At 40.8% G+C, this 25,073-nt stretch overlaps 1 protein-coding gene across 2 annotated transcripts in view; it reads left to right on the top strand.

Annotated features, from left to right (window-relative positions):
- Window positions 1-25,073, top strand: part of TBPL1 (TATA-box binding protein like 1) — a 34,707-nt gene that overhangs the window by 6,741 nt on the left and 2,893 nt on the right. For both annotated transcript variants that reach the window (XM_058673205.1, XM_004587247.4), the window contains exons 2-4: window positions 21,271-21,449; window positions 23,493-23,575; window positions 23,715-23,778. In XM_058673205.1, coding sequence (XP_058529188.1) covers window positions 21,315-21,449; window positions 23,493-23,575; window positions 23,715-23,778 — 282 coding nt within the window. In that variant the 5' untranslated portion in view covers window positions 21,271-21,314. The remainder of the gene's footprint in view (window positions 1-21,270; window positions 21,450-23,492; window positions 23,576-23,714; window positions 23,779-25,073) is intronic.

The following is a 25,073-nucleotide window of genomic DNA, read 5'->3' as shown; positions in this document are numbered from 1 at the left end:
CTTAGGCCCTCCGCTGCTTTCTCAGGAACATTAGCAGGGAGCTGGACTGAAAGTGGAGCAGCCGCAGCACCAATCTGTAATTGTAAGTGATGCTGGCACTGCAGGCCACAGCTTTGGCTGCTGTACCACAACAATGACTCAGTCTGAATGTTTTAGTTCAGTTATATGGACATTTCAAGCTAAAGACAAAAAAAAATAAATGCTTTGCTTAAACAAAAGGAATTGCAGAAGATCATCCTCTTTTACCTACTACTGTCTTGACCTTTAGGTGGATATATATATATATATATACAGAATCATTTATATGTGTGTGTATACACACACACATATATGATTTATTCTTATTGGGAAAGTGAAGTTAGCAGAAAGAGAAGGAGAAATAGAGATATCCCACCTGCTGGTTCACTCCCTGAATGGCTGCAATAGCTGGAGTTGGGCCGGTCTGAATCCAGAAGCCAGGAGCTTCTTCCAGATTGCCCATATGAGAATAGGATCCCAAGGACTCTTCCCAGGCAGGGAACTGGATAGAAATGGAGCAGCCAAGACTTGAGCTAACACCCATATGGGATGCCGGTGCTGCAGGCAGAGGCTTAGTCCACGCTCCTTCCCTGCCAGCCCCAAAATATATTTTTATAAAATGTGTGCATATTTATGTGAAATTGTTAAAATATATTTTCCTTTGAAGATACAGTGATAAAGTCTAAATCCCTTCTTTCATGTTGTACTACTTCTGTTTCTGTTTTAGTAGGTTATTATTAATCTCTATACACTGAGGAGATAAAATGTGCTTGTATTTACACATGAGACTTTTGCTTAAAGAAAGTGAAGCCAAGTTATTGTTTATTTAGTTGAGCAACTAGCTTAGCCAGAATAATTTGTGATACTAATAATGTTATTCCCAAAAGCTGTCCAGAATTCTGTATCTAAAAACTATCAAGAAAGGAAATGATCATAGCTGTTTTGTGAAAGTCAAAAAAGTTGTTGGGCTGTATCTCCTTTAATTTTGTATACTATTGAGTACTGTGTTGGAAAAAATTAGGAAAGCAGTTCTGCAAGGTGCCAGTACTATTTATTTGCAGTGTATTAAGCTTATTTTGAGACAAAGATCAAAATTTAAGACACAAATATAACACATTGTTAATGTTTCCCCAGTGTTCTTTCCACCACACTCTTTCATAGACAGCTGTTCTTCAGATAGGAAAATGATAAAATCAATGTGTAATTCAAAAGTAGAAATGGAAGATGAATATTTCATTTATGATGGTCAGTATATGTAGAGCTCATTGTTTGAACTTCAGCTAAAATTGATGCCAAACTTGAAACTTGTGAAATAAGAACCACCACTTTCCCCCACAAACACACCTTCTTTTTTTTTTTAAGTGGGTGGTGAGTGGGAGAGGGAGATTTATTCAATGCTTTATCTTCCATCCACTGTTTTGCTTCCCAACTTTTCACCATAATCTTGGCTGGTGATTATAAATACTTGGGCCATCATCTGCTGCTTGCAGACACATCAGCAGGAGGCTGGTGGAAACCCAGACCATCCGGTCTGAGATGCAGGAGTCCCAAGCTCTGTGGCTTAACTCGATGTGACACAACTACCCTCATGTCCTTATAAATTTATCACATTGTTTTTTTAAACCAAAGCCTTTTTTCCTCTCACCTGCTTATAATTGCAGTGAATTCCAGGGACATGTCCAGCTGCTCTTACACGTGTGTGACCAACATGATGTAGTGAGTGTTCTTTAATTCTTCATGAGTTGGTCACAGCCTCATTAGGGTTATCACAGCCATGTTGAAGGTAGTCACCAATTCAAGAGATTCCCTTGACACAAATTAAGTGTGCTGATCTCAGAGGTACCCTATGCTGCACTCTTCTTTTGGTAGTGGGAGAATGGAGGAGTGCAGCAGGCGATCTGACCTACTGGAGTGCTGGAGGGGAGTCAATCATTCCTCTGCTCAGTAGTGTGTTGCTAACATAGAGCACAGCACAGCAAGGCAAACCTCTGTGTGCTGAGTAATCTTGAAACTTTCACTACAGAGCATATTGCAGAGCTACTTGGATAATTATTTACTTTCTGTTTAAGAACACATGCCTCTTAATTATTTCTTGGGCTTTTGTTTCTGGGCTGTAAAAGTTGGTAAAGTTTCAGCTGTCTGAAAGTAGGTGTTTGTCGTGTGTCGTGTTCTCACTTTCACTCTGATAGAGGACTAATGCTCTATCATGAAAATGCTGACAGGGCGTCTGTCATTTGATGGCCCGCCATCAGGGTCATATGCGTTAGAATCCTTGAAGGTGAAATGAAGGGAAGAGCAACTTGGAGAGGAGAAGTGTTCTTAAAGATTGCTGAAGGTTTGTGTCCAGGTTATGATTAAACTGACTCACATTAGAGTTGTGTTTGTGTATTTGTAAATGCTCCAGTTAGCTTTCAGGGTTTTGAGGTCTAGGCTAATACCAATAAAATAACCTGTTAGCTACACGAGCATGAGCAGAACATACCAGAAGGTGATATAAGGAAATAATAGAACACTCAAGGGGAAATTTGCTTTTTGAGGCTATTTGGTTTCTCTACTACCATTTCCACTCTATCCCCCGTCCCACAAGTTATTCCTTTCCTATTCATTTAATCCGGTAGGGTTTTTTTGTTTGATTGTTTGTTTTTTCCAGTTTAGCACCAAGTGTCGTGATCCTTATTCTGAAGCATACATTTAAAGTATGCAGTGTTTGGTGGCAAGCATCTGGCACAGTGCTTAAGCTGCCAGTTGGGATGCATACATGCCATATTGGAATGCCTGGGTTTTGGTCCCAGACCCAGCCACAGTTCTAGTTTCCTGCTAATGTCAACCTGGTGAGGCATCAGGTAATAGATGGCTTGAGTAGTTGGATTCCTGACACCCATTTGGGAGACCTGGATGAGTTCTTACTCCCAACTTTGCCAGTGTTTGAAAGTAAACCTGTGGATGGGAACAGCGTCTGCCTGCCTGTGAGAAAATAAGCAATCCCTTTTCAAGGAGCTTGGTCCTGTGTCCAGTAAAAGGTTGTATTACTCAAAGTCCTGTTTAAAGTCCCAGCTGTTTTGCTTCCAGTCCAGCTTCCTGTTCATGTGTCTGAGGAGGTAGCCAGTGATGAGCCCAGCGCTTCAGCCCCTGCATTTCATGTGGGAGACATCCAGCTTGACCTGGCGTTGGCTGTGGGGCATTTGGGAAGTCAGCTCTGATGGAAGATGACTTTCTTGCACTCACTCTCTCACCCACTCATGTGTGTTTTGAATGAATGAATAGATCTCTACAAAAATCATCTTCTACTCTAAAAAAGTTGAAAGACTTCCCTAGAACATTCTTCCTAATTTTTCTGTGTTGTCCTCTTGCTGAGTTCCTTTTCAGTGCAGATCACCTTCACTGATGTTGTCAGATACTGGCCTGCTTGTTTTTTCTCCACTGGAGCGTAGCTGCCACAGAGTTCCTTGTCTTACCATTGTGTCACATATTCCCAGGGTCTACCCACAGGACATGTTTTGTATGTTACCTGTAAAATATGTAATTGTGAGTCAGTCTGTTAGTTGCAGGATGTGGAGAGGATATTCCGGGCACATACCTAGCATGCTGAGTGGTTCTATTGCAAGAGGAATGCTATAAAATAGAGAACGTTAAAGTGTGTTGCATGTGGAAGGTTATGTTATAAAAGGAAGCTTGAAGGAGCGAAGTACGCTGCGTTGCAAACAAGCCGTTTCGATTCTGTTTTGTCCGAGTGAGGGGGAGGAGATGCCTTTTCAAGCAGGGACGTGGCGCTTGTGTCTGACTGGTAGATGGACTAGACCACGGCAGCTGGAAGAAAGCTAGAGTTCCAGTTAAAACCTGTAACTCTAGTGACATGGGGGAAAGCCTGAAACAAAACACTGCAGCTTCGGTGCAGGAGGGAAACCAGAGCCTGAGACCAACTGGCAGAGAAGAAAAGGAAGAGGGAGAGTGGGCTGTGGGATTTGGAACTCGGGTGAGTTTGTTTAATGGTGCTTCATTCACTAAGAAAAGACAGAGCAAATATTTGGGAGGGGATTAATCATTTTTATTCTTTCCGTGGCGGTTTAATTTATAGATTCTGATCCCTGGTAGTTCAGGATGGAGAGACATCTGTAGCAAACCTTGAGAGTGATCGAGTCCTGGAAAACTTGTAAGTGGAAATGGATGTTGGTCTCAAATGAAGACTTATGGTAACTGATTTGAGAATGTGAAAAAAAATGATGACCTCCTCAGGTACAAATGCAGATTCCTGTGTATGTAATTTCAAGGGTGCTCTGAATTTCCAGAATCTAGTATTGAGCTTTTTAGGAACTGTTATAGACTCCGTTTAAGAAGTTGTAATTTAAGCAGCAAAGAGGGAAGTATTTGTGATGAGAGGAGAGTCCACAAGAGAGGCCTCAGTGATTGAAACAGGAGTGGCAGGGGCAGTTTTGTGAGTTCTAGTAGGGAGGGCTTTGGAGCTGTGCCTGCCACTTTAGCACGGAGCAGTGTCGGGGCAGAAGGCAGACTGTGGTGGCTTAGAAGATGAATCAGACTTCAGGAAATAAGGCTGGCAATCAAAGTGTAGAAGTCGTGATGTTCTCTTTAATAAGCAGAACTGATACAAAAATACAGCCTATTTTAAGGATTTACACAAAGGGAAATTATACTTTTGTTTGACTTACTGTGGTGTTTCGGCCCAGTGATTGGTACTGACTGCGCATTAGAAACAAACTTGGACATTTTTCAAAGGTGAAGGTGGTTCTAAAATCAGTCAAGGTCAGGTCTCTAGGTCAGCTGCTTTATGGTTTCTTTTTGGTTTCCTTTTGTTGTATCTCTTAATCGTTAACCCATGTTCCTGTCGAAAGCATGTGTTTTTATGAGAATCCTTTGTTTGACTTTCATGTTACATCAAATTACCTTACTTTGCCAGTTTTTAAAGTTTTTTTTTAAAACTGTTTTTAGCCTTTCTCACAGTCTTCAATTTCCAGTTTTCAAAGGCAGCTTTCGTTCAAATTTTCCATGCTTGTCTTTACAGAGTGACACCTTTTATTAGTCACCTTTTCATTACCTTAACTAAATACCTGAAGAGGAAGGTTTCTTTTGGCTTACGGTTTGGGCAGTTCGCAGTCCAGGATTGGGTGACCCTGTTAGTCTGGGGACGGATGGAGGCTGGCAGCGGTGGCATGGGTGCAGGGGCGATCACCTGGGGCTCAGGAAGCAGAGAAGCACCGGCAGCATGCTCAGTTCTATGGCAGTCTTCTCAGAGAACTGTCTGCCCAGGGCCACCCCGCAGCACGTACCCCCCTTCCTCTCAGATGTAGTGATTAGATCGTTGTTGCCAATCGAGATGTTAGCATGTGGGGATGTTGGAGATTCAAGCATGTGACTGCGGAGTCCCAGTACTGTTCAGTCCTGGCTGTAGTCCTCACTTACACAGATTTGACCAGCTCTGAGTAACATTAAAAAATTCTTAGTGCTTACCTAAGCTCAGTTGCAAGAGTATTAATTCTGAAATTCTTAAACTGTGATAACTTCTATTTTTTTTTTGTTTACATTATTTTTTGATCAGAAAAGTTTGAACTCTATAATCTTACACTTTCTTTTTTTGGTAAGATTTGTTTATTTTTATTGGAAAGGCAGATATACAGAGAGAAGAAGCAGAAGGAAAGATTTGCTGTCTGCTGGTTCACTCCCCAAGCAGCCACAAAGGTCGGAGCTGACCTGGTGGTCTGAAGCCAGGAGCCTCTTTTGAGTCTCCCACACAGGTGCAGAGTCCCAAGACTTTGGTGTGTCCTATACTGCTTTCCCAGGCCATAAGCAGGGAGCTGGATGGGAAGCAGGGCTGCCAGGATTATAACTGGCACCCATATGGCATTCCAGTGTATGCAAGGTGAGGACTTTAGCCACTAGGCTGCTGCGCAGGACCCTATACTTCCTTTTCTTAACTTGGTGTTCATGTGCTGTACATCTTAAACAGTCTTTCTACTCTGGAATGGACATGTTTGTGAAAGCTAATCCTGTCAAAGTAGTTGTATGGACACTGTCAGGACGGGAAGTTCACGTGTCATGTTTTCATCTTGCGGTACTTTTCCAGGATCAAATTCTTGATAAGATACCCCGTATTGAGGGTTAGGTGTTTAGCCCAGCATGCACTGATGCCCACGTCTCCTGGTCAGGTCCCGGCTGGTTCTTTGATTCCTGCTAATGTCGGTCCCAGAAAGGAGCTCTGCGTGGTCCAGGCATGTGTGCTTTCGCCACCTGTGTGAGAGCCCGGGCCTGAGGGGCAGGCTCCGGTCTTCAGCCTGAGCTGGCCCAGCTGTGGTGGGCACTGGGAAGTGGACCATAGCTGCAAGATTTCCTTCAAACGCTTATTTGTACCTATATTTTCCAAAGACCTGCTTTTCCACTCCTGAAATAGAAAACAGAATACAGAAAAGTTTGGTTTTGATTTTAATGTATACTAACTCTGGTACAAACAGGAGAAGATTTAGAGTAAATTAATGATTATGCTTGGAAACATTTTTTTAATTGTTTTAAAACTTATACTATTACTAGCTTTAGTTTACTGGATAAGCTAATTTCACATGCTGTTATGTGCACATATCAAAATTAACTTTAAAAGCTACTCCATAATAAGAAAAATGGGTACACGTGTAAGACCTATTCAGGAAGACTGAGGTCTTACAACTTAGATATTGTCAGCCTTTGTTGTGGCTTCGTTGCAAGTCTGTTGCGCTTCTGATTCGCCCCGGTTTGCAGCTGTCTACCTGGGTGAGGGTTAGTAAAATGTTTGTGTTATAGACAAAGTCAAGTTCCTGTTTTTCCCTCTGCTTCTCACCAGCTTTTCTGTGTCTTTTCCCTCAAAAACTGCACAACCAACAACTAATATTTGTTTTATTGTAAAAATGATTTTGTTAAGAGATTTCTTTTTTTTTTAATTAATTCTCTATTCAATTAGAGTGGTGTTTAAAGTACTAATTTCACTTACTGAATACATAAAAATGATATTCTTTGCTTTTTTGTTTGTTTAAAGACATTGATTTTTATTGGAAAGGCAGCTATGCAGAGAGAAGGAGATACAGAAAGACCTCCTTTCTGCTGGTTCACTCCCCAATTGGATGCAGTAGCCGGAGATGAGCTGATCTGAAGCCAGGAGCCAAGAGCTTCTTCAGGCCTCCCATGCAGTGCAGGGTCCCAAGGCACTGGACCATTCTCTACTGCTTTCTCAGGCCACAGGCAGGGAGCTGGATGGGAAGTGGAGCAGCCAGCACAGAAACCAGCGCCCCTATGGGATCCCAGTGGATGCAAGGCGAGGATTTAGCCTCTAGGCTATTGCACTAGGCCTGTGTTCTCTGTTTTCACCCTTTGCTTTTAAACATGAAGGAATGTGATCAGGTTTTGTATTTCAAAGCTTGAGGACTACAATGAGCAACTACAAATCTTTTCCGTTTTGAACACTTCTCTGTTCATGGAAGGTGAAGAAAGGAAATAGTGACATTAACTAGATTAATATTTAAAAAATTATTATTTGAGGGGGAGAGAGGGAACATGAGTATGTTTCCAATCTTCTGCTTTATTCCCCAATTTCTCTCAGTGTCTCAGACCTGGCTGCGGCCAACTCTGGGTTGCAGGAAGCTATTTGAGCCGTCACTGCTGCATCCTGTATCTGCATTAGCCAGAAGCTCGAGTCAGGAGCCAGCGCTGGGCTGGACCCGGGTGCTCTGACCTGAGGCGCAGGCGTCCTGAGCTCTAGCCTGACGTCAGTGTTAACACTTATGTGCAGGTACTGTCAGTGCTTTAGGTGACACTGCACTAAATGTACAGAGCACCAGTCTATTCTGTTCCGTGTCTGATATTGCAGGTGAGGATATTGAGAAAAAGGTGCTACTTACCTACAGTGTATGACTGGCAAGGTAGAGCCTTGAGTTAGTCAGGCAGTCTGACAAAGGGGTAAGTGCTAGTGTGTTTATATCTGTGTGTGTGAGAGAGAGTATATTGCTTTTTAGTAATATCAGGGTCCTGGCATGATGGCTCAATGGCTAAAATCTTGCCTTGCAAGCACTGGGATGCCATATGGGTGCCAGTTTGTGTACCAGCTGTTCCACTTCCCATGCAGCTCCCTGTCTAAGGCCTGGAAAAACAGCGGAGGATGGCCCAAAGCCCTTAGACCCTGTACCCATGTGGGAGACCCCGGAAAAAACCCCTGGCTCCTTGCTCAAATTGGCTCCGTTCTGGCCATTGTTTCCAGTGGATGGAAGATCTTTGTCTCTGCCTCTGATTCTCTCTGTGGGTCTGCTTTTCCAATAAAAATAATAAATGTTAAAAAAAAAAAACTCAACCTAGCAAGTTCCACGGATATTTTATTGCGTATGTATCATGCCGTGAGGCCTGTGCCCCGGCTAGGGTATGGGATTAAAACGATTTGATCTTGCTTCAAAGGAGCTTACTGTCTACTAAGGAGAAATGTGAATACTAAATATTTCATACAGTGTGGAGAGCTGCCATGATAAAGGTGTGTGCAGTACATGTATAGGAACACTCTGGCTTGGGCTTGGTTCCAGATTTGTTAGTTTCTTTGATGTTTTTATTTCCCCTATTATGTTAACTACTCTCTGTATTAGGATTTCCGAGTTTCCATTTCCAATCTGTATTAAGACTCGTGCTGAACACCGGGCTCTTGTCTCCTTATCTCTTCTATGGCTTACCTCGGATGTCTTACGAGTTCCTTTGGGTCAGAATGTACAAACAGATGGTTACCTGTCCGCTGCCAGACTCCCCCACTCTTCTGGTGTTTCTGTTATCAGGCTGCACACCTGGAGTCGGACTGCCTCTCTCTGCCTCCCCGGATCAATCAAAACGCCATGCTTGCTGCTTCCCCTCACAGTGTCTGCCCTGTCTGTGGCTGTCTGTGTCCAGCCAGGACCGTGGCCTTGGTCTGCGCTCCTCTGTCCCACCTGGCAGCTTCACTTGGCCTGCTGGGTTTCTGTTCTTTCATTTCAGGCATGATGGTTATACATTTTTTTTTAAATTTAAAATGCTTTTCTTTCTCATGACACACTTACATAACATAGGCACAGGGATTTCCCATTTCACCCTCCCATTCCTCTCCCCACTGTTTCTTTGCCTTATTCTGTATACTCTGTAGTATATGATGCATAGTGTATAGTCCTTCAGCAACAGTCACAAGTCCATCTTTGTGCTATTTTAGTGTATCATGACTGTAGGTATAGACAATGATAGAAGGTTCAGTATGATATTGTCAAGGTATATCTAACAGTTTTCTTTGGGAGTCCTCCTTTTATGTGGAAGTAGAGATGCCCCCGCCACACATCTTCACTTGCCCATATCCCAGTTTCCCATTATACAGTTCATCTGTGAGAATATGTACATGTTTAGCTATGTATCTATTGATCTTGTATTTTGAATGAAGGTTCCATTTTATCAGAGAGAACATTCGATATATCTCCTTTTGGGATTGGTTTATTTCACTGAGCAGAATGCTCTCCGGTTGGGACCTTTTTTGGCAAATGGTAGACTTTTATGTTTAATGACTGACTAGTATTCCATGGAGTTGATACACCACAGTTTCTTTATTCATTCTTCTTTTGATGGGCATCTGGGTTGTTTCCATGTCTTCACTAACAAGATTGCAAGTCACTTTGTCATTTGTAGATTTCATTTTCTTTGGACATATTCCTAGGAATGGAATAGTTATACAGGTTTTATTTAAAAATATTTATTTATTTTTATTGGAAAGACAGATATACAGAGAGAAGATACAGAAAGAAAGATCTGTCCACTGGTTCACTCCCCAAGCTGCCGCGATGGCTGAAGCTGAGCCCATCTGAAGCCAGAAGCCAGGAACCTCTTCCAGGTCTACCACACAGGGTCCCAAGACTTTAGGCCATCCTCTACTGTTTTCCCAGATCACAAGCAGGGAGCTGGATGGGAAGCTGGTCTGCCAGGATTAGAACTGGCGCCCATATGGGATCCTGGCACTTGCAAGGCAAGGACTTTAGCCACTAGGAGGCTACCATGCCAGGCCCAGTTATATAGTTCTGAAGTACAGATTTCTTGCTTCTGTTAGCTCACCATTGCTTTTGGTAAGAAATATGAGAATTGTAGCATGGTTAGAAGACTTGATTTGACACCTCTGTGGACTGCCAGAAAGACTTTGACCTTTTTTCCCTTTAAGTTTTTTCACTCGTGATGGTTCTCCTTCAGGGCTGAATGACTCCTGCTTTTTAATTCACCGCAGAGCTGAGAACACCTGCTGCTCCCTCTACGAGGTGTTGTTCACAGCTGGATCCCTGTGTATACCATGTGGCTCACGGCTGAGAATGCAAGTTCAGTTTTGTGGAGTTGATTCAGTGAACATTATGCTGAACTACAGAGCATGTAGGTGTAAGCCACATTTTCAACAAAAGCAATAGGTTAAACAGCAAAAATCAGTAACAAATCTCAAAGGGAAAGAACAAGATAAGAGGTAGTTAACATGAAAGAATACAAGTGGTGAGTAAGACTTGAAAAACCTGCCCTGGTTGATAGTTAAGGGATATCAATCAATATCACTATTTTTCGTTTCTTCTCTCTCTCTCTCTTTCTCTCTTCCCCCTGCCCCTTTTTATTGGAAAGGTGGATTTACAGAGAGGAGATGCAGAGAGAAAGACCTTCCGTCTGCTGGTTCACACCCTAAACAGCTGCCACATCGGCTGGACCTGAGCCAATCCTCAGCCAGGAGCCAGGAGGTTCTCAGGGGTCTCCCGTGTGGATGCAGGGTTCCTATGCCGTGGGCCATCCTCTGCTGCTTTCCCAGGCCAGGTGGAGAAGTTAACTAGTTGAGCCCTTGCACTGGGCTCTGTTATCCTTATTACTTGCAGTAGTTTGGTAGTTAAAATTGATGTTAGGACTGATTCATCTAACATTACTGGGCCGTACGGTAGTTTGTGAGGTGTTCATTAATTGCTCATAATAATCGTGTGAAGTAAATGCTATTATTTGCAGTTTACAAATGAGAGTAGGAACACTCCAGAAATTAACTTGAGTTAGGATTTGTGACTACTATGTTAATATTTGTGTTCACTTTTTTTGCATAATTGTACACATTTATAGAGTGTAGTGTGATAATTCAGTACATGTATTTGGCATCAGAAATTAAAATCAGTATTGTCCATCTCCTTAAACATATGAAGATTTTTTGATTAACCTTTAGTAATTGTACAGTTTATGGGGGACAATGTGGTACTTGAATAGATGTGTAGGATGTGTACCAATCAATCTTGTGGTTAACATTTCCCTCTCCTGAATCCTGATTGGACCCTTCATGCCTTCTGTTTGCTCAGAAAATCCTTAACAAGTTATAGTGAATCACCTACTATGCTGTGGAACACTGGAGTTCTTTTTGTACATACAGTTTAGGATGTGTGGATGTAATGAAGTTCTTAGATTGTTGAGACGAAATGGGCTATAGATAATATATTCTTGTAAAATATTTGATTTTCAACTATAACTTTAAGACTTGTTCACTTGGAAGGTAAGGTGACAGAGGGAGTGAGTGATGTTTTCATTTACTTGTTTATACCTCAAATGCCCACACCAGGCAGGCTAGATCAGGACAAACCAGGAGTCCAAAATTAATTAATTAACTAATTATTTAGTAATTAATCTTATTCGTGCCATAGCTTAAGAGAAATGGTGATTGGTAGCAAATAGTCAACACCATATACATCGTAGTTAGTTTAGGTTACACATGTCTGACCGAATAACTCAAGTGTTGCTTACTTTCTAATGAGTGTTAACACTGTTGTGCCCAGACCTCTTGCAGACAAGAGCAGAGCTTTCAAAAGAAAATTTAGAAAAATGAGAGGCAGAGGGAAAGCGAAGCAGAGTTCTGGTCCGGCTGTTGTATTGCCCACACTCCTGGAAGCCTGGACTGAGGCAGGCTGTTGCTGGGAGCTGGGGATTCGGTGTCCCATGTGGACGCAGACACGTAGGCCTGGAGCATCACTGCTGTCTTTCAGAGTGCATTAGCAGCAAGCTGCAGCCAGGAGCCGGGTGAGACTGGGTGTGGAGCCACTGGCATGTCAGCTATTGAAGCCAGATACTCAGCGCTTCAGTGAAACTTTGAAACAAGCAGGATCAAGATCCTAAAGCACTTCTTGTAAGAATTGTAACCTGGCTTTACCTGCATGTAGACAGCAGTAGCTCCGAAGAGGTGGAAGTGATATAGTCAAAGCCAGAATGTTCTTCAGAGATCATGGTAACCGTTACTTGCTATGCTCATGGCATTTTTCTTTTTGATTCTGCCCTTGGGGCCCAGGAACAGTAATGTCTGCTTATGAGACTGTTTTGAGAAAACCAAGCCCGAAACTGGCGTTGTCGTACAGCCCATTGACTATTCCTCTGCCTGCAGTGCTCCACTTCCAATCCAGCTTCCTGCTAATGCACCAAGTGCTTGGACCCCTGCCACCCTTGCAGAAGACCCCGATGGAATTTGTTTCCTGCTTGTTGCCGTTTGGGCAGTGGGTGGAAGATCTCCCATAAAACAATGAAGGAAAAAGCAGGGAAGCTGGGGAGGAAGCTGCCGCTCCCATGACAGTGTTCCTAGTCATTCCTGTTATCAGACATGGTTGGTCGTTACAGGACCTCATGAGCCCATCGTTAGCATTCACCTTACCATTCTTATCGTCTCCTGATTTCTTTGTTTCTTGGTTTCCTCAAGTGAGTTACTGGTTTATCCAAACCGAATACAATGAAGAACTAGTGATTATATGTTATATGTTTTGCTCATTTTAGCAACAAAAGTGTTCTTCAAGTGTTTTTTTTTTTTTTTTTTTTAAAGATTTATTCATTTTATTACAGCCAGATATATACAGAGGAGAGACAGAGAGGAAGATCTTCCGTCCGATGATTCACTCCCCAAGTGAGCCGCAACGGGCCGATGCGCGCCTATCCGAAGCCGGGAACCTGGAACCTCTTCCGGGTCTCCCACGCGGGTGCAGTGTCCCAAAGCATTGGGCCGTCCTCAACTGCTTTCCCAGGCCACAAGCAGGGAGCTGGATGGGAAGTGGAGCTGCCGGGATTAGAACCGGCGCCCATATGGGATCCCGGGGCTTTCAAGGCGAGGACTTTAGCCGCTAGGCCACGCCGCCGGGCCCCCAAGTGTTTTATTTTATTGCTATTGCTTTCTTGAACTAGTCTAGGAATGAGTAAGTCTTTTCTTAGAGGAGCACGTAGTGATGACTGTAGGCTTGGGAGGCATTGTCGCTGCTGCCCAGCAGTGTTGATGGCCTTTATGGAAACACAGAAGTGTGACTGTGTCACCGTAAGATACACGAAACACACACTGGCTCATTGGCTGTGATGTGCTGGCCCTTGCCTAACATGATCTTGGATTTTTTGTTTGTTTTATGCTAATCTGTCACTGTTAGTGTCAAGTTTTGCATCAATTTGTTTAATATTAATTAGTTACAGTATTAAATTTTCTGGGAATCCACCCAAGAGCAGGAAAAAGCAGGAATAGTTACCATTTAATAGACATGCTGTGTGTTGTGTTTTTGACATGATCATGTTTAATCCTTAAAAGCACCTGGGAGTACAGGGGTACAGGGTTGCGGAAGAGAAAGAGGATTTAGATTTAGCCTGAGGCTGGGTAGTGATCCAGGGGGGCACGCAGCTGAATGTAACCCTCTTGTGCTCTGCTGCCCTGCGCATGTCAGAATATCCACTGTGAAAGAACGTTCATTTCTGCATCTGGGTGGTAGGGGTGTGTTGAGGAAGCACCAAGTACTGTGTTGTATCAGGATGCAGAATGTCCCCTAATCTCTGCCAAACGTGAGATTAGTTTGGATGTCATTTCTTTCTTTTTTTTTTTTTTAAAAAGAGCCATTTAAGAACCCTTGGGAATCCAAAGTTGGAACTGAGTAAGGACCAGAGAAAGCTCCTCTCCCGAGTCCCAAAGGAAGTTTGCTGCTCTTCTGTGTCTATGGACCACTCAGGGATCCTGTAAATTGTCGTTGATGTGAAGTTGGGGCTTTTAACTGATCAGGATGATATTCTGCCAGCTCTGCCTTCAGACCAGAGATGGTCTCCCCAAGAAACCGTTGAATGTATCTGGACAATTAGATGCTGGACTCTTTGCTTGGTATATGCTTGCAATGAAAAACTCTCAGCTGAATTTGATCTGTAATACTGCAACAAGGTGGAGGAATCCACCATGGGGGAAGGGTAGAGGGAAGGGTTGGGGGAATCTCAGAGCCTATCAAACTGTCACATAATACAATGTAATTAATAAAAATAATAATAATAAAAAAAACAACCTTTGGAACGTGCTGCACATCGGGACCCTGGGATGACACTGGGTGGATATTCCCCATCCCCAGGTATTGATGGGTTGGAGGGCTGGGTGGGGCCTCTCCTCTTATCTCCCTGCTTTCCCCAGATGCAGGAGGAAGAGAGAACATTTGGAAACAATGGTCTGACCCACTTTCCCCTAATCCTCTACCCTCCCCACCCTGATCAGCTATAAAAATAATGTTTTAAAAAGGCCCATTTACAGTTCACATGAATTCATGCTTTGCCTGCAGATTATTCTCAGTCTTCCCTTGTGCTGCCATTTCTCAAACTTGGGTGGCAGTCATAGATAAACCTTTGAGACTACTTCCTCAATGCTCTCAGCTGCAAACTGAACACACTTAAGTAGCTAGATTTTATTTTTCTTTATTCTAGCTTTTATTAGTTTTAAAGATTTGGCTTTCACTTAGATGTTAGGGCTGTTTTGCTTTGTGTTTTTTTATGTTACTGCTTATTGAGACCTTTCAGTTAAGTGTATTTCCTGATGTGAAAAAAAATGTAGTAGCCTTTGATGAAATTTGCCTTAAGAGCCAGGAGGTGGCAGTGTTTTCCAAGCTGATGACTGGAGGTTATAGTTTGCTGTTGTTCCTGGGTGTGTTTTTGGTTACTAGAAAGAAGATCTAAAATATGGACCATTTGTTCCTGTCCATAAAATTATTAAGTGCTGAAGAAGCTGGTTTTCATGGAGAGCTAAAAACTAGACATTTCTTAAAGCTAGGGCAGTGCAGTAGAAGGAACATATTTGATCAAATAAAACCTTTACTGGTATTTACTTTAAAAACATAATGAAACATTACATTGTGTCTCAATAAGTAGGCCATGGGAAGTCGAACATTATTAATATCTTAAAACCAAATTGAGAATTAGTTTTCTTCTGATGAACCTAATATATATGCTTGTTTAAAAAACCATCTATACTTTACCCACAGACAAGTAAAAAGGGAGGGCCAGGATTTGGCTTGGTGGTTCACACAGCAGTTAGCGGACGTAGCCCAGTCGATGATTCTGTTGGTGACTTGGATGGCTGAGTTTCCACTGTCATGCAGTTGGTCTGGATTGAGTTCTGGTCTTCTGCTTCAGCCCCTAGCCACAGAGGGCATTCAGGAAACGAGCAAAGGAAGGCAGCTCTTTTCTGTCTCTCAAATTGAATTTTTCTATCGACAAAAATAGTCTGATGTCCCAATCCCCTGATTGGGATAAGTATCAACATTTTGGTAGATATGTGTAGATAAGTACGTATGTAGATACATAGACCAAAATTAACAAACACAATTTTTTAACTGTAATATACATTATGGACTTCAGTCTATCTACTTAGTTTTATAATTTATAAAAATTGATTTAATGTATTTAGGATTCTGTGTAACCAGTCCCTTTTAGGTGGACCTATAGGTTTTCCTTGTTAACAATTGTGATGTATAGTTTTATTTATATTTTGCTTAGTTATTTCTCAAAATTCATTGATATCAATTGACTGTGATTCTAAATATGTGAATGCCCATTTGTGGCTATTTAAGTATATATTACCAGGTTAACTCCAGTAGGAAATTTTTGTACAAAATTGTAAGAGCATACTGGTTTGATAATCTTCATCAGCATTGTTTTATATATAAGTGGTATTTCAGGCTCATTAGTATTTCCCAAATTAAATAATAAAATAATAAAAGCATATGTCCACTAGTGTATGTGTGCTTTTATATATGTTGTGTGTGTGTGTGTGTATATATATATATATATAGAGAGAGAGAGAGAGAGAGAAATGCATAAGGGGAAATAATTTCTAAATAAATAACTAGTACAAGAAATAAACATTTAAACATTGTTAAAACCAAGGGATAATAAATATATATAGCCAACATCAGTTGTCCTCAAACACACTGGGTTATAATGGTCCTAAATGTGCATGCAGGAGAAAAAGTTAAAAACTACAATATTAGTCATCCAATTTAAATGCTTCCCAGTATAAGAAACTAGACATGGAATAAATCTATGGAAAGGTGGAAATGGTGACCATAGACAGTGATTTAATAAAGAAGGTCAGCAGTTGATAGATTGTTCTTTGAGAAAACCTGATGAAACTGAGAAAGCTGCCAGCAGTTTTGTAGGTGGGAGTGCAGGAGTGAGTGGGACTGGGAGAGGAGGAGACCATGAATGAGCGAATGAATGAATGAATGAATGAATAAACTTGGAAGTGGAAAGTTGCCTTAAAAATTTCATTTAGCAAAAGGCACACAAGCAGAAATAGATAAGTCAAATGTCTTAGAGGTCTGAAAGCATCAGTTTTTTTTTTTTAAACGGTAGACAAGACTCATCTTTTAACATCTGCCGAGGAAACAAGTCCAGATGATTTTAAGAGACCTCCTAAACTGTTTTACCAAGAAGTAAAAAAGAAAATGACCTTGATTCTGATGAATCAAGTGTGGCCCCGATACTGAGGCCACGCAGGAAGGGCAGTAGAGCTGGTTCTGTCTGTGGATCTAAATGTATCGGTCATGAGTGAATGAGTGGTAAAATCAGATCCATCAAATGTGGTTTTAAAATGGTGACTTAGTTGGAGTTAAGAATTATATATGTAATTAAGTTTAAGAGAAATGTGTGAATGATGACGTACTGACTGAGCAGGCCTTTTTTCTGGAGAGGAGGAACAGGATTTGACTGGGAGAAGTGTTTGTGGAGGTGCTGGTTGCATTGTAGGGTTTTTTTTCTTTAAGCTGAATGATGGGCATTTAAATGTTCATGGTAGCATTATGTGTCATGTTGTATGTCTTAGTATTTCATACTTGAATGTTTCAGTTAGTAGATTTAACAGCTTTATGAACTTAAATCTCACTTTCAAGCATTTTACTTTTTGTGGAGTTTCTTTAATAGATTTCTCTTGATGTGCTATACAAGCAAGAAAAAATTTATAAACCATCATGAAACATGATAAAATATACTACATATGCATCTTAATCCATATTGTGTTTTGTGAATCTGTAAGAAGAAAAAAACTGTTAGCTCTTTCACATTCATATAGAATTATTTTAGCTGGATAACAAGTGTTTTGCAATTAAAAGAAATGATTGTGCCCAGCATTGTAGCATAGCAGATAAAGCCACCCTCCTGTGACACTGGGGATTGGTTCATATTCTGGCTGTTCTGCTTTCCATCCAACTCTGTACTAATGGCCTGGTAAAAACAGTGGAAGAAGGCCTAATTGTACTCCTACCATCCATGTGGGAGACCCGGGGGAAGCTCCCGGCTCCTGGCCCCGGCTTTGGTCTGGCTCAGCTCCCGCCATGTTGGGAGTGAACCAGTGGGTGGATGGGAGATCTTTCTGTGCTCGTCTTTCCCTCGCTCTGTAACTCTCTGAGATAAGCAAATGGTTTTAAAAACAATGCAAAACGAAAAAACAGTTTGAAATTGTAACTAGATGAAAAATATAATATAGAAAGGAATCTGAAATACTGAGTTTTATAACACCCATGCACCAAATAATAGCTCAACAGTCACTGTGTATAAGTGGTAGTTTATCATCTTTGAAGGCGTAGTCTTTGACTTGAAGATGCTTAGGGCTCAGTAAGGAGGAGTTGATGATCTAGGCATTTGACTGTAGGTACCATAATACTTGCTGGCAATTTGGAAAATTTCTTCCCTAGTCACAATTACTTTCTATCTTATTTCCAGTTATGTTGTTATTGTCTTAATTACCACAGCTTTGTATATTTTTAGGAATAGTATGAACTGATACCATTTACTTATATAGACATTTTTACCCGTTGATTATTATTTCACTGTACTTAAAACTAAAAGAAATATGATAGATCATCAGATGCTTTGTAGAATAAAAATTTGTGTGTTTTACTGGATTGTCATTCTAGTTAGCCTATTTAAAAGTGATTCTTTTTAAAAAAAAGATTTATTTACTTTAATTGGAAAGTCAGATTTACAGAGAGAAGGAGAGTCAGAGAGAAAGATCTTCCATTGGTTAGTTCACTCCCCAAGTGACTGCAAAGGCCAGGAGTTTGTTCCAGGTGTTCCACGTGGGTGCAGGTGCCCAAGGCTTTGGACCGTTCTCTACTACTTTCCCAGGCCACTCACTAGCAGGGAGCTGGAACACTTAGAGAGAGTACTGTAGCCACTATGCTACTGCGCCAGTCCCTGAAAGTGATTTTTTTGCTGCTGCTGTGGTGGCATAGTACACTAACCTCCCTACAGTGTGGTCATCCATATTGGCCCCGGTTCTAATTCTGGCTGCTCTGTTTCCAATCCAACTCCCTGTTATGGCCTGGCAAAGCAGCAGAGGACAGCGTTAAGTGCTTGAGCCCCTGAATTCACATGGGAGATCTGGAAGAACCTCGTCTCCCACCTTTGAACTAGCTAAGCCATGGCCATTCTGGCCATTTGGGGAGTGCACTGGAAGGTGTAAGGTCTGTCTTTCCCTCTTTATCCCTCTTTCTCTGCAGCTCTTTCAAGTAAAGTAAATAAATCTTTAAAAAATCAATTTTTGTGAACATCCAATTATATACACTTATCTGAGATCTTTTGTGTAGGATCCCTGTATTTTTGTAAAATTCCCATTTTTCATGTTGTGTCTTTGAAACTTTATGTTTGAGCAATACTTGCTGAGCCTGCTGGCCAGATTACTCATTCAAGATTTCAAGATACAATTCCTTAGAAATTTAAGATAAACTGTTCCTGTGACCTCATTTTTAGAATGTAAGTTGCTACCATGTGAAAATGTCAACAATTTTAAATTAATGTCAAAGTTGTTCGCATTCGCAGACTGGAGCTCTTCATTTATTTTCACCCTGTACACTGCCTTTGTATCATCCCCTTGGGCAGTTCAGTATCTGATTCAGTTTGTTTCAGCCTATTTGATGTAAAAAAAAAATAATAATCTGTCATGCAACTAAAAATGTGCTCTATATTGTTTCTTGATAAAATATTTTTTTCTTCGTTGACTTTTTTTGTTTATTTTTTTGTGGTTAGGATTAGACTTGGTTGCATAGAGCCAAAATACAATTTGAGAGATTGATTATTCTCTCACACTTAGAAGGTCTGGAATTAAAAGCCAATACAAATGTTGACAGAGTCAGAAACCCAGGAGAGCTCTCTCTGTTGAATCATGCTTTTCTCAGTGAGGCTTGGTCTCAAATGGCTGCTGGAACTCCAGCTCCCTGTACACACTCCCAGGCAGCAACAAAGAGGCCGGGCAAAAATGCAAAGGAATGTTTACTGGCTAAGTTGGCACTCTGAAACAGGCTTCCCAGAGGATTAAGGGATTCTGTTTCATATTTCATTGACCCAAACATAGTCGTTTGGCCACCTGGCTGTACCCTGAAAACTAGTATTTTTCTACCACAGTGTGCCCTTCCAGACATCTGAGTTTTAATTTGAATAAAGAGTAGAGTAGAATGAACATTGGGAGTAGAAACTATCCAATTAGAAGATTTTATTTTTTATAGGAAAAGGCATCTAGATATTGCATTAACTGGGTTATATTATAAATCACAAGAAGTGATCCTGAGAAAAATCTTAATATGCCTGTTAATTTAAACTTCATTGGTAATCACTGTCATTATTTGAGTTTTGATTTCCCAGATATATATGCTAAGCATATTTTGACACTATTTTGTTTATGACAGCAGTATGCTATAGTGAGTCTGTTTCATGCTCAGATGAGAACACTGGGACACATACATAACCTGCCTGCGTTCTCCCACCTAGTAATGGTATGTGATGCTGAGCCTGCTGCCGAGACCCATTGCCTTGGCCACTGAGTCTGTCCACCCCTCCCCACTGCTGCCCCGGCCCCACAGGGATGCATGGGGTGACTTATGATAATCAGACAAGGAAGATAATGCAATGCTCAGTCAAAGAGAATGTGAGGCTAGAAAAATAAGAAACCACAGTAAATTTTGGTATCACTTTGGTCTACAGATTTGAATGTGTTTGGTTCTGTAGAGGTGTTAGGAGTCTTGGTCGGTCATGTGTCGCTGTGTTCCATAAGAAACTGGAAGGCGGAAGGAGGGAACCTGCGTTATCTGGGTTCTTGGCATCCTCGTCTTAGTCATGATAGTTAAAAAATCCTTATGTAGAATACTTGTTTTTCATGTCATGGCTCCAGAGGATTAAACTATATTTTGCTAATTATTTGCCGGGTTGCAAGTAGAAGATAGTTAAATAAGCCAAATAGAGAATTCTTTAGCTGAACATGGGTCACATACTTAGCAAAAACTTACTTGTGTATAGAAATGCTCTTGTCCTAAGAATATTGAAAACCACGTGTTAGAAGATAAGTTGGTTTTGTGCTGCTTGTTCCAGCTCCTCCCTTACGCGCGTCTGAGCTCCTTGGGGATGAAAGACTTTGCCTTACTCATTTCTCTCTGGTACTCTAGCAGTTTGAAGGTGTTCAGTGAGTAATGAATTAATGGCTAGCGAATAAACCCTGCTATGCATTCTAACTACTATTTCTGCCTCTTTTAGCATAGTAAATTAGTTATTCCACCTGGAAGAGTGGAAAGTGAATCAACTTTGCATAGCCCCACCAGGTTGTGTGAGGTAGGTGGCAATGGAGGGATATGAGGAGCCACAAAGTCCAGCCCTCAAATGTGGCATATTGAGAAATCACTTTTACCTGTGGCAAAACCTGGAATATAGTGGTTACAAAGACGAGTAATTAGAAAGCTGGCAAACTCCCAGCATGTAAATTACTTGTACATTTAAATGGTGAAATTAGGTTTAGATTTTGAATGTTATAATAACAAGTTATGTTTTAAAACGTGACATTTTTAGTGAGCAGAAAGGACATGACTTGGTGCTAGAAACATTCCAAGATAAATAATAATATAAATTCATTTCTTAGAATTTACTGTTAAGATTGTTGAAAATGAGGAAAAATTGGAGTTGAATGACTTTTTTTGCTTTATTTCTCAGGATGTGATCTTCGTGGTGGGAAGCTGAGTTTTTAAACTACCCCAATGGATGCAGACAGTGACGTTGCATTGGACATTTTAATTACAAATGTAGTCTGTGTTTTTAGAACAAGATGCCATTTGAACTTAAGGAAGATTGCTTTGGAAGGAGCAAATGTAATTTATAAGCGTGATGTTGGAGTAAGTATCTGTATTTTGTTAGATGTACTGCAGCATACCTGATTTTATGCTGCTGTGAATGTAAAATACATTCATTTTTCACATAGTTTATGAGCATTTTGCCATATTCTAGTTGTACTGAGTACAGCAGTGATCCCTGTGTAGGGGACCGCCATCTCATGAAACTGGCAGCAGTTAGGCACCTGTCTCTTTGTCTTAGCAAGGAACTCATTGACTACTGAGGCATTTTATTGTTATCGAAATTTCTTTAAACCTGAAGGAAGGAACCTTTCATAAACATTGCAATTTTTGTAGACTTTTGTAGAATATTTCTCTTTGTCAGTATTCTCTTTTTTTAGATGGATTTTTTTTCCTTATGTAAGATCTGTGTGTTTACTTCAGATGCAGAATTTTCCATTATCTAGTTCACTCTCCAGATGAGCACAGCTGCAGGGGCTGACCCAGGCCAAAGCCAGGCTCTCCCGCATGGGTGCAGGGTCCCAAGCACGTGGGGCATCTTCCACTGGTTTCCCAGGTGCGTTAGCAAGGAGCTGGATTGGAAACAGAGCACTTGAACCAGCACTGTGATATGCAAAACCAGTATTGCAAGTAGCAGCTTAATTAGCTACCCTACAACACTAGCCTCAGGTGGCTTTTTTAATTCAAATTACAACATTAATATGATTCTAACCTTAATATAGACAATTTTAGTTTTTGTTAAACCCTGTAATATCTAAAAGTTCTGTGTTAATACATATTAAATCTTAGTGTTTTAAGATTAACTGTAAATAACAATGCTTAAGCCTTTTACAAACACTGTATAAACCAAAGATTGATGAGGCAGATGTTTTATATGCTTATTACAAATAATTCAATCACAAATATTAAGAATGTTTATGGGTGCTGGCATTGGCAAATTAATTTGCTAGCATGTTCAAGTTCATCATAATACCATTTTCCCTTTAAAAAAACAGAATGAATATATCTGCTAAAATGTTTGGAGGTGGAAATGCCTAACCCTGCCTTCATACTTGAGCTGACATACAGAAAGGAAGGTTTTTTCCTAGGAAGGCTAAATGAAAATTTTGAGCTGATGGCACGTTAGTGGCTAGTGACAAATGCACAGATTCGAGTCAATGTTTCTCAGCTACTCATGCTTGACATTTTAGTGCAAAAGTTGTCTTGGTCTGTAGTAAACTTTAAGCTTTGTAGTTTAAAAAATACGACATGACAGAGGAACTAAAAAAAGTAGCAAAAACTTCTGAAAAATGGCTTGATTCATTCATGTGTTATGTTATCTGATAACTTTCTTGCACGTATTGTGCATATATTAAACATTTCTATAATGAGAAGTTGCAATGAAATTTAAATTCAGATGCTACTTTAGAACTCAGTTCTCAGCCTATTTTAATTCTGTAGGTAATTTCATTCTTGCTTTAAATAACTTCCATATTTAAGGAATCTGAAACTGCCTTTCCAGTTTCCATATGTTCTTGCAGTCAGAATTGCCACACTGAACTTGAATACGTAATAAGCATCTCAACAGTGTAACTGCTGTGGGAGCCGTGAGGCAGAACGCAGCGAGACTAAAAGTGGGGCGATGCAAGAGCGCCAGGGAAGCTTTGCTGTTGTGTGACGCCTAAGGAGAGACTTGCGAAGTGAGAAAGCCCAGGGGAGACTGCTGGAGATCCTGCAGGGAACAGCTACTGCAGAGCACCCTGAGCTTTGGATAGGATTAGCACCTGTGGGAAACCATGGCAGTCCCGGTTACATGATTAGAGTGGAATAAGAGGTGCAGCATTACTGTCCTTATACCGTGTTGATTTCAGGGATTTAATGGGGCTTCCATAACCCTTACATTTTTAATTAATTAAATATCCCTTCAGGTTAATATATTCCTTGTGTTCAATATTGGTTTTGAATGAGTGATTTGGAGAACTGTTATTTCCATCTTGGACGAGGTTGGAGTAGTGTTTGTAATGAATGTGACCACATAGAGCAGAACCATGTATCAGAATTAATACTTATTAAGTAATCAGATTTCCTTTTTATTTTTAAACCCAGAAAGTATTAATGAAGCTTAGAAAACCTAGAATTACAGCTACAATTTGGTCCTCAGGAAAAATTATTTGCACTGGAGCAACAAGGTAAGTGTCACATGGGTTTTTAATTTTTTACTTTTCCTTTCATGAAGAGGACAGTTTTCTGATACTTGTAGAGTTTATTCTCAGTGTAAGATTTCTTTTACACCTAACTTATGCTCTTTTTGTTTCCTTAAAACCATAGTGAAGAAGAAGCTAAATTTGGCGCCAGACGTTTAGCTCGCAGTCTGCAAAAACTAGGTTTTCAGGTAACATTTTCAAAAATACCCATTTGTGTGTGTGGAGATGGTAGTGGCCTAGAGAGAGGATGGTGAATGGGTACAGAAGTGCTACTGGACAAGAGGAATAAATGCTAGTATTAATAGCACAACCAGAAAGCTCTAAGATTAACCAGTGTTGTTTCAAAAAGCTTGCAGAGAGAATTTGGTGTTCTACCTTTCGCAAAGACAGAATGTGTAAATGAATCAATCAACGGGCCAGGTTCCCCTAATCTAATCATTGCATGTTTTGATGCAAGTTTTGGAAACTTGTACTGTATCCTAAATAAGCAGTGATATTATGTGTGATTTTAAAATAAATGTGTTAAATCCAGATTGAAAATATTCAAGGGTTTATTTTTGTAAAGTTGAAAAAGAATTAGTATATTAAAAATCGAGAAATCACTGCAGAAACTCTGAATATATCTTAGGTTTTTAATACTGTTCTTTAGTGTGAACATTTAACAGCAAAATTTGGCCATGTAGGTATTTGTAAAACATCTAGGATTTTTCTCAAATTCCTTTCCCATGTAAATACTTCTGTCGTTACAATTGAACTGCTTTTGCGGTGGGGCCTGGCATGGTGACTCAACTGGCTAATCCTCCACCTTCAAGTGCAGCATCCTATGTGGGCACCAGTTCCTATCCCGGGTGCTCCACTTCCCATCCAGCTCCCTGTTTGTGGCCTGGGAAAGCAGTAGAGGGTGGCCCAAAGCCTTGGGATCCTGTGCTGGTTTAGGAGAACTGGAGAAGGCTTTTAGTTCCTGTCTTTGTATCTGCTCAGCTCCAGCCATTGTGGCCACTTGGGGAGTGAGTTAGCTGATGGGTGATCTTTCTCTCTGTAGATCTGCCTTTCCAATAAAAGTAAATACTTTAAAAAAAAAAGAATAAATTAAACATTCTAACAATGTCCAGGCCTATTGATATGACACACTGGATGGTGGGTTCTCATATATGTGAAGGGATTCTTACTGGCATGTCACCCTTATCAAATGTTGTTTGTAAAGAGTAACTTTGAATAAAATTATTGCATGTTAAGTAAGGTCTTGTTGAGTTACTTCCCCAATAGTGAGTGAATGGCAGATTAAATTGAGAAACAGACTGTGAAGGAAAGGACTAGGCTGGTTGGGGAAGACTTTTCTGTTAGGGGAAGTTGAATTTCTAACGACTGGAGTTCTGTGAGGTAGATGTGGGCAGTGCTGGGGAGAGCCTGGGAGGGTGACTGGTTTGATGATGGGGCTGCTTTAGTCTTCTGCCTTTCTGCAACTCTGCTGTGTAAACACTGA

This window comes from Ochotona princeps, chromosome 1 (assembly GCF_030435755.1).
Source record: "Ochotona princeps isolate mOchPri1 chromosome 1, mOchPri1.hap1, whole genome shotgun sequence".
NCBI classification, from domain to species: Eukaryota; Metazoa; Chordata; class Mammalia; order Lagomorpha; family Ochotonidae; genus Ochotona; species Ochotona princeps.
The sequence above is the reverse complement of the archived record's forward strand: the minus strand, read 5'-3'. Positions and strand labels throughout refer to the sequence as shown.